The following is a 9,659-nucleotide window of genomic DNA, read 5'->3' on the forward strand; positions in this document are numbered from 1 at the left end:
ACTCCTTTCCTGGCTTGTACGTTTGTTGATAACATGTCGTGATGTCTTGTTCCCACGTGATGCTTGATTCCCTCACATGACCCTGATCAGAGTGGCCTGTGCTTTCTCCCAGGGCTCTTCAGGCTTTGGAAATTTGATGTCCTTCCTTCCTTACCCCTCTTGGAATGTGCTGTAGGTGCAGGCAGTTTTGCAGCGCAAGGAAGAAGAGGACCGCCAGATGAAGCAGCTTGTCCAAGCCTTGCAGGCCGCACTACAGAAGGAAAAGGTGATGGTGCACGGCCTCGAGGAGCAGGTATGTAACTTCCAGCTGGTATCAGACTGCAACCTCACAGAGCCTTTTGGAATGTAACTTGTAAATGTCTAAAAACTCAGTATTAGTACCCTTGACACTTGAGTTCCCTTCCAGGAACTTCTCTGTGAATACCTTTGCTAATGGGTCCAAGGATAGGGTGTCATCATGGGGTTGGTGACAGAGCCTGGAGGGAGTCTCCGTACTCATCAGTGGAAGAAAGGGCTTAGATTAAACTAAGGAACAGTCGTGCAGATCTAAGATGTGTGCACAGAGCTCCATAGCTGTGTCTTTGCTGGGGAGAGATGCCCTGCATGTAGTGTGGAGCTGAAAAGCAAACTGAAGAACAGTATGTGGTGACCCCATTTGTGTTAAAGAAGCACCCAAGAGCAGTGGTTCTGGAGACCCGTGCCATTCTTGACATCTAGAGCAGTTTTCCTGGCTGCTGCCTTCCACGCTCAGATGTTCACCAGTGCATCAGGTGGCTCATCCCACAGAGAGGCCTGCCCCAGCCACCCCACAAACGGAGTGGACGTCAGGCTGTAGACTTAAAGTTTTAACATCATGATGCATCAGCTGTGGTTTCTGTGTAGCCCTTTCCCCATGAGGACATCAGCGTCCTGGGACAAGGTCTGTGGCTTGTTTGTCCTCGTGTCCCCAGTGCCTTCTCAGAGCAGATGGCAGAATACGTTTGTTGTGGGCACACTCCTGTGTGTGTAGGTGCCTGTCACCTGGGTTTTGCCACTTACTTTTACATTTCTCCATGATAATGTACTAGAGATAGAAGAAAATAGTTTTTTTTATTTCGTGAGTGAGACAGTAAGACATTCTTTTATTTATTTTTTAAAATATTTTTTGGCTGCACTGCACAGCATGTGGAATCTAGTTCCCCAACTAGGAATCGGAACCCGTGCCCCCTGCATTGGAAGCACAGGGTCTTAACCATTGGACTGCCAAGGACATCCCCAGACATTCTTTTAAAGTAGTACTAGTTTTAAGATATATTAGGAATATTGTTATGTGATCAGTTATTAGCTTCTTCTTGACCCACATGTGCCTTGTTTGCCATATTTAATCCTTGCTTGCAGTTGCTGCACATCTGATGGTTCTAAACTAAGTTAGCAACACTCCCTGCTTTTCTGTACCCCACCTTCCTGTCTTTTGATTTGTACTCAGGTATCACTTAATAGTTTTATTCTCACCTTTAAGTTGTAACTAGGCAATTTTTAACTGGAAGTGCTGGGGGGATGATGTATAATTGATTTCTTTTTTTAAGGGCAATAATTGTAAATGATGCCTATTTATTTTTCCAAGTACATTTGGTCTGATAGTCCTAATTGTAAAAATAGTACATACTAGCAAAAATTTTCGGAGAAGCCAATGGCACCCCACTCTAGTACTCTTGCCTGTAAAATTCCGTGGACGGAGGAGCCTGGTGGGCTGCAATCCATGGGGTAGCTAAGAGTCAGACACGACTTCACTTTCACTTTTCACTTCCATGCATTGGAGAAGGAAATGGTAACCCACTCCAGTGTTCTTGCTTGGAGAATCCCAGGGACGGGGGAGCCTGGTGGGCTGCCATCTATGGGGTTGCATAGAGTCGGACACGACTGAAGCGACTTAGCAGCAGCAGCAGCAGCAATTTTTAGTGCATGTGGAGATTAAAGTATCTGGAATCTCTACCTAATGACAACCACTGCTAATACCCTCTATTGGAGTTTTTTCCAAGTGTATATGAGTTCTTTCTATATTCATTTGTCATATACTATAAATATTTTTATTAAACTTCTTTTACATGAGGTACTTGCTAGTGTAGTTAGACAAGAAAACTAAAATATTGAAAAGGCAATTGAAAAATGTTGTTATATTCTGAGAATTTGCTTATCTTCTCAGAAACCTTGAGATAAAATGTTGTTAACCATGAAAAAGCTAGTTACATCCTTAAAGGAAAATGAGCAGTAGCGTTATTATACTTAGATGGTCTGATGGAAAGGTAGATTCTACCTCAATACATGAATTATGAACAAAAGTAACAAGAAATATGTAGATACACTTGAAAAAGACTATAAGAACCACTGAGGCCAAGAAAGTTGAACATAATGGTTCGCTCAGCAGGTGCTGCTGCCGTGTCGCATGCTTTCAGGCCAAGTGTGTGTTCAGTACTTTCGTCCTTGACAGGCACCTTGAAAAGCTGTGGAAGGAAGGCCTGCAAGAGCGGCTAGGAGGCGGGGGTTGGGGCAGCTGCCTCCACACGTGCTGCGAGGTTCTGCCTCTGTCCTTGACAATGCTAATGTTTTTTTGTTTTAGGTTGCTGCAGCCAAGGCAGAAGCAGGCCACAACCGCCGCCACTTTAAGGCTGCCACCTTAGAGCTGAGCGAGGTGAAGAAGGAGCTACAGGCCAAGGAGCAGGAGGTGCAGAGGCTACAGGCAGAGGCCGACGGGCTCCAGTAAGTGGGAGTGGGTGTTGCCACCGTCTCATCTCCAGTTAGCACCTTTGACACACCAGGGTCCCCTGTGTTCTAGCAAATTGCTGGGCAGATCTCCGGAGGCAGATCTAAGGAGGAGAAATGCATCCAATTGCTATCTCAGAATGCCTGCACCTTAACACTGAAACTTGGGCCTTGATGCTGTGTGCTCCCACTTTATGCCTTGCTGGTCCTTCTGTGAGGACAGAGAGGCCTGGGGGCTGCACCCACCACCGATGCTCACTGTGGGCTCCCACTGGGGGAGTCTCGGCTCGAACGTGTGTAAGTGCACACGTGTTGGGCAGTGCACATGCACTGAACTCCGCGGCACTTTCCCTCCCATTGTAATCTATGATTGGGCACTCATGGAGACGCCCTCCCAGGGGTTGTGAGCGTTAGTTGAGCGAGTGCATTCACAACTCCTAGAACAGTCCCCATCCAGGGGGTGCGGTACGCGAGTTTTGTCCTTATGAATGTTACCCAGGACATCTAACAGTCAACTGAAAGCATTTTTGAGTAGGAAGGTCATTGGAAGAATGCTGTAATTTTACTCCTTCTTGTTTTTTGTGCTAGGATCCAGGAGGGGAAGCACTCGCAGGAAATAGCAGAATTCCAGGCAGAGCTGGCAGAGGCCCGGACCCAGCTCCAGCTGCTGCAGAAGCAGCTGGATGAGCAGCTGAGCAAAGAACCCATAGGAAACCAAGAGGTGACTCACTGGGCAGCTTTCCCTCCCCAGTTAACAGGGCTTATAGAACAAGACTCTGCTTGACACATTCACTTCATTCCCTGTCTTCTTGGAAAGGGATTTTTTTTGTTTCTAAGTGTTTTAAATGATACGAAGAGATAGCGTTACAGCAATTTTATAATGCAAGAAAGCCATTTTAAAATTCTTTGGGTCATGTGATGTTTTTTCCATCTCTAGATGGAAAATCTCAAATGGGAGGTGGATCAGAAAGAGAGAGAAATCCAGTCCTTGAAACAGCAGCTGGACTTGACCGAGCACCAGAGTAAACAGGAGTTGGATGGAATACAGCAGTCATTACAGGTACAGGTCATGTCAGGGCCCCAGCAGCACTCCCCCAGCTCTTTCCAGTATCATGCCAAGCAGTATGCTACATGCACAGCAAGAGTTTTTTATGAATTGAGTGCTCACACTAGATCGTTCATGTTTCAGAAAGCAGCCCAGGTCAGGCAGCTGAGGGACACTGAGCAGAGAGACCAGAGCCCCTGGGCCGAGCTGTGCAATTGTCCCAGGAACGAGATCTCATTAAGTCCAGTATATGAGAGTGCAATTCACCAGTGTGTAATGAGCTTCTCTGAGAAGAAGTCTATATACATATAATCTTAACTGCTCGAGGACGGGATCAGGGTAGGGGGGCGGGGGGTGACTCTGACTGAGATTCCTACATGTGGATGGACAGCTTGAATAATCATCAGAACTGCTTTGTCTTCTGTCTCAGGAACAGTTAAGCTTATTCTAGTAGCTGACCTTGGAATTTAAACAAGGATTGGGTTCATTGTCAACTGTGGATATGGAAATGTTACTGGTTCCTCAGCAGAAGCTCTGAAGTTTGGATGGGAACATTGAGGACAGAATTGTAACTGGATTCTCTGCAGTGTAGACTCCTAGAGAGGAATGTTGGTGAGAGGGGAGCGTCACATGAAAGCTTTAGTGTACAAAGCCAGGCTAGTAGCCCCAGCCCCTTAGAATTGTGACATACAAACTAAGATTTGTGCAGTGTGCTTAAGATCTTTCAGTTTTTGAAAATCTATGACTACACTTTCTTTAGAATATTAAATCTGAGCTGGAGATGGTGCGGGAAGACCTGTCCATGACCCAGAAAGATAAATTTATGCTTCAAGCTAAAGTGTCGGAACTGAAGAACAACATGAAGACACTGCTCCAGCAAAACCAGCAGCTCAAGCTGGACCTGCGGCGGGGAGCAGCCAAGACGGTATGAGGCCGCCTGGGCCATCAGCAGGCCGTTGTAGATGTGTTGGCGGATGGTCGGCAGGCATTCAGTCATAAAGTTACATTTAACCAATGTTGGGCAACAGCCATGTGAGATGATGATGGCATATTCTTTTTGGACCACCGGCCAAATCTTTTTACTTTAGTGCTTTTTCTAACAGAACGTTGGCCTCTTTCTATGAATTCAGATGCCATTTTATTGTAACATGCTTTACAAACAAAATGAGGGCATGGTTTGCTTGTGTTAACAAGAGTCCCTGGCCTTCTAGGTGAGCCCACCTGGGACTCACAGCTGCCAGAATAGGCTCGGGGGCCCAGGAACCCCTGAAACTGCTGTCATGAGCTCTTTCAGATTATCTGTTTACCCACAGTTTGTTTCTCTCCTCAGCCTATGTAAATACTTTGCTTGTGCAAAGAACTTACTCAAATTCAGAGGTTTATTTAGCATGGTTTGGTTATCCATGGAAAAAGTTGGAAGTCCAAGGAAGGGGAGTCTTACGAGTTGGAAAATTGACTTAATTTCTCAGGGAAACTCAGAGTCAAGGCCTTGGTCTCTCTGGAAAGCCCCACCTGTGAGCTGTCATTAGGGGGCCTCCAGTCGGGTCCATGCCCCTGAAGAGTCAGGACTATAGTATTTGTTACGTGGTTAGGAAGAAGATTTTCTATTTAGCAGACATTTCCTGAACCCCTGAGGCTTCCAGCTCTGCAGAGTGGGAGTTACCTCCCCAGAAACCTTTGGGGAGCTGGGGAGGTGCCTCCAGAAGCACGTGTGATGGCAGGGACCCTTGGGGAAGGGGTCGGGGGTAGGCCTCCAAGTGGGAAACTAGCTGTGTGCTTTGAAAAACAGAGAAAGGAGCCAAAAGGAGAAGCCAGCTCTTCCAGCCCCGTGACACCGGTGAAGATCCCTGACTGCCCCGTCCCGGCCTCGCTGCTGGAGGAACTGCTGCGGCCCCCTCCCGCCGTGAGCAAGGAACCCCTCAAGAACCTCAACAGCTGCCTCCAGCAGCTCAAGTACGAACCACACTGGGCTCCGCGGCTTAGTCTTTACAGATAAATTGCTTGTTTAACTTGGAAGAATCTTTCCTGTTACAGCACCCCACATCCAGCAGAGGCTGAGCAGCTCTGGGGGTGGGGGGTGGGAGGGGAACATGGGGTCCCATGCCTCTCCCTCTGTCTCTAAGGTGGGAGCTGTCCTGAGCTAAATGACCCTCAGTGGCCAAGCAACAGGAGGCCTGTGTCTGGAGGGTGTGGGCAGGTATCATTTTTGACCCTGAAGAAGCCAGGAAGGACAGATTCAGCTCTGTCTTCCCCACATTCTCCTCAAGCAGCAGTCAGCGTGTGCAGAGCTGCCTGGCTTATGGGCCTCTGTGGGTGGAGGAAAATGCCCAGAGTCCCTTTTGTTCTGTGACCCAATTAGCTTGCTGGTCCCAGTAGAGAAGTTCAGTGGGTCCTGTGAGTGTGAGCACCTGCTGTCCAGTTGAGGCTCGTCAGGGCCAAGTCCCAGGTGATGGGCTGTCTCTAGGGGAGCAGCGGCGCCCTCCCTGGCTCTCCTTTGACTGCGTCCCTTCCTCTCCCTCCCCTGTCTCCGCAGGCAGGAGATGGACAGCCTGCAGCGCCAGATGGAGGCACACGCAGTCACTGTGCATGAGTCGCTGTCCTCGTGGACTCAGGGGGACCCCGCCAGCCCCTCACCACCGGGAGATCACGCCAACCCTAGAGGAGACACAGAGCGGCATGGTCAGGGCAGGGCCTCGCAAGAAGGGCTTGGAACAGTGACCACCGAGCATCCCCACCCCGAGTGTTTGTAACTACCCCGAGGAATGTTCTCTCATCAATGTTATTTATTTGACTGTGTGCTCTATGTTTTTCTAAGAGGTGAAATTTAAGTTTTGCGTTTGCCTTTACAAGGAGTAAAATAACAAAACAGGAGCCAAGGATTGAGAAATAATCATTTGCAGATCACAGCCAGCTTTTCCCATGAAGTGACCAAATCTTAAAAACCTAATTTAGGTCTCAGTGAGACATTTTTGGATGTGTCTGAAGCATATGTGTAGAGGAGGTATCTTAGGCATGACCATAGACGCTGCTCTCGGACGGTTGCTGGTAGAGATGTTGCACAGCTGAGTCCGGTTTCTCACTTTCCTGCCTGATTCAGTAAGAGTTTTACTACCCTGCAGGAGTGAGGCTTCATTTGCACCTTTGGTTTTTATTTTATTTTATTTTGATTTCAATAGCCATCTCTCCATAGGATATGTATATAAATACTGAAAATCATAATCTAAACTTTAAAAAGTATATCCTTATATTATTTAAGAATGACCCGAATTGTCTTTTTATTGATTGCCTTTTGAAAATCTGCTGTTAGGAAATAATGTACATGTAGAATTTAGGAATGTCAAAAAACTATATTTTAAGAAATTTATTCACCTCCCAAAGCCAAATATTCTTAGACAGAAGTTCTTTGTTATTTTAGTTTCACTCTATTTTGAGGGTCTTTCCTTGTCATGAGTGCACAATGCCCACCTGTTCGAGCCCTGGTCCTGCATGGCCTCACTTACCCCAGCTAACCCCTGGGCAGGCCTGATGACCACCAGGATGCCACACAGACGCTACAGTCAGCAGGCGCTGACCTGACGCGTGAGGTGTGGGGAGGGGCTTCAGGAGAAGAGAGAAGGGGCGGTGAGGAGAATAAGGAGGGCTGCCTGCAGGCTCCCAACCTGGGAGCAAGGCTTCCCCAGGCCTCCCACTTTACCTTTGTGTGGAAGTGTCCATCAGCACTTGTGTGGTCATCACGAGATTTGCCGGCCTCTGTGTGTGACAGCCTTCAGAAGGGCCTTCCCCTCTCATCTGGAGAGCAGCAAGGTTTCTGAAAGGGGCAGGTCAGCACAAGACGGTCTCTGGAGCCTCCCATGTGGGACACCTTACTGGAAACGAGACACCCCAAGTGTGTGAGGTCCCACCTAGAATGACTGAGACTCGAGGTTTGAAAGTCTGTTGCTAGTTTGCTAAGATGATGTCAAATAATGTTTATTGTTCCAAGTTGAGAGAGAGAGAGAATGGGTCTGTGTGCCCCCCGTGCAGGGCGGCTGGTCTGAAGATGAAGTCTGCGGTGTTACTGATCAGGCCAGACACGCTCGTGTCACCTCATCACCTGGGTCTCTTGTGGAGAAAACAGCGTGGTGTTTTTAAGCTGCTTGCATTCTCTCACGATATGCTGTTAGAAGGTTAACCAGTAAGGTTAAAATAGCACTAACCAGAAAGATGTTTAGCGTTTTTAAAAGTTCTCCAGCAAGTATTGGAACTTCTAAAATACGTATATCATTTGTACAGGGTTATTCTTGGAAACTATACTTGAACCTTCATTATAAATATATTCTACTTTTCCTTCTAAGTTTGAAATCATCTTTGACAAAACTGTTTTTGTACCATTGGAAAAGAAAAATGGTAATTTACATTCTTATTTATTTTGGCTGCATTATCCTTTAATTTTAGAGCCAAGAAGTCACTTAGCCTCACTTTGTAGCTGCTTTCTCGCTCCTTGCTAAGGTCTTCTGGGAAATCACCGTGCATCTTCTTCCTTAGGAAATGATCAGCGAATCTTGAGTGTGTCCATCAAGAGAAAGCCAGTCTCTGTTTTTCACCCCTTTTCCTTTGTGGAGTCACCCTCTGTTTCAGCAGCAGCGCCTCCTTGGGGCTCCTGCCAACCTCTTGTGCCAGCCTTGTCCGTAGTTCTGTGCCAGCCTGGCCTGCCTCTGGCCCAAGTGCTCTGGCTGCCCCCCGCCCCCTGCCCTTTCCTGTGTGTGCCCCTTGTGCCGTCATGTCTGGCCTGCAGTTCCTAATCTGGGGCCCTTGTGTCCAGGCTTCCTTAACAGATCATCCTGAAGGAGGAAGTTGGACTGAAGTCATCTGCTCTTGGTTTGTTAAGGCTTTTTTTTCCCTCTGAGGGACTTTACTGGCACTCCTGCCTCCCAGCATTAGAAATATTCTTCTTCCATGGGCAGAAGTGGGAATTAGGAATTTCCTCATGGAAAACAACAGTCAACTCTGGAGTACTTGTAGAAACACGTTCGTCGTCACGTTGCATTTGTGTATGTTATTAATCCTGTACCTCGTGTCCTCATTGGAGGGCGTGTCAGCTTGGACACTTCACGATATCATGACTTGATTTTCTTATGTTCCAAAAATAACTTCCTGCGAGGTGGTTATCATTGATTTTTCCACGGTACCCATCACATAGATGCCACGGATTTACATGCCTTCGTTCTACTATTCAGGAGGTGTAACAGGCATTGTTTTTGATAGGATGTGAAACTGGTTCATTCTCTGGCCTGGGGTCCAGGTACCAAGATGGGCCTTGAAGAAGACAGCCCGTGGAAGGCTGTGTTAGGAAGATTCTCATTAAACTCTTCCTCAGTTTAAAGACTTTCTTGGTCTTAAGGATACTGCTAAAGCCATGGGCCTGCAGAGTCATCAGGACATATATTCCTATGAGCATTTTTTTAACAAAAATTAAATGTCATGTAAAGACTGCTAGTAGTGAAAGGGACCAGCAGATCTGAAAGACAGATGTCCCGGAGCCTCCCTAAGAGCCCATGACATGCATAGTGCGGGGGCGTGTGAGATGCTCTGAGCCTTACTCAAACAAGTCACTCACTCCCATGCCAGGTGATTCTCAGCGTATGGTGGTCTCAGGTTACGATAGGATCCTTGAGGGTCATGTTTTAGAGGATCTAGAAAACTCGGTGGTGTTAAGTTATTCATGTCTATTAAAAATTTCCTCATTAAAAGGGAGTCCTCAGGTTGGGGCTGTTCAGGGGAAAGGTGTCACCATGCACAAGAAATTGTAACTTTAAAAAGCATGTTGATTTTTTTATAAATTTAAGTATGCTTGGGAATTCCTTGAATTTTGTGCAATAAACTATTTTTTGTTAAA

At 47.0% G+C, this 9,659-nt stretch overlaps 1 protein-coding gene across 6 annotated transcripts in view; it reads left to right on the forward strand.

The window, feature by feature from the left end:
* Positions 1-9,659, forward strand: part of GOLGA3 (golgin A3) — a 46,909-nt gene extending 37,250 nt beyond the window's left edge. For all 6 annotated transcript variants that reach the window (XM_086347116.1, XM_086347119.1, XM_086347114.1 and 3 more), the window contains exons 18-24: positions 176-292; positions 2,597-2,736; positions 3,328-3,460; positions 3,677-3,799; positions 4,545-4,709; positions 5,574-5,737; positions 6,318-9,659. In XM_086347116.1, the coding sequence (XP_086203242.1) occupies positions 176-292; positions 2,597-2,736; positions 3,328-3,460; positions 3,677-3,799; positions 4,545-4,709; positions 5,574-5,737; positions 6,318-6,534 (1,059 nt within the window). In that variant the 3' untranslated portion in view covers positions 6,535-9,659. The remainder of the gene's footprint in view (positions 1-175; positions 293-2,596; positions 2,737-3,327; positions 3,461-3,676; positions 3,800-4,544; positions 4,710-5,573; positions 5,738-6,317) is intronic.

The sequence above is a fragment of the Bos grunniens genome, chromosome 17 (genome assembly GCF_055505025.1).
Source record: "Bos grunniens cultivar Pamir isolate PY7600 chromosome 17, Bosgru_T2T1.0, whole genome shotgun sequence".
Lineage (NCBI taxonomy): Eukaryota > Metazoa > Chordata > Mammalia > Artiodactyla > Bovidae > Bos > Bos grunniens.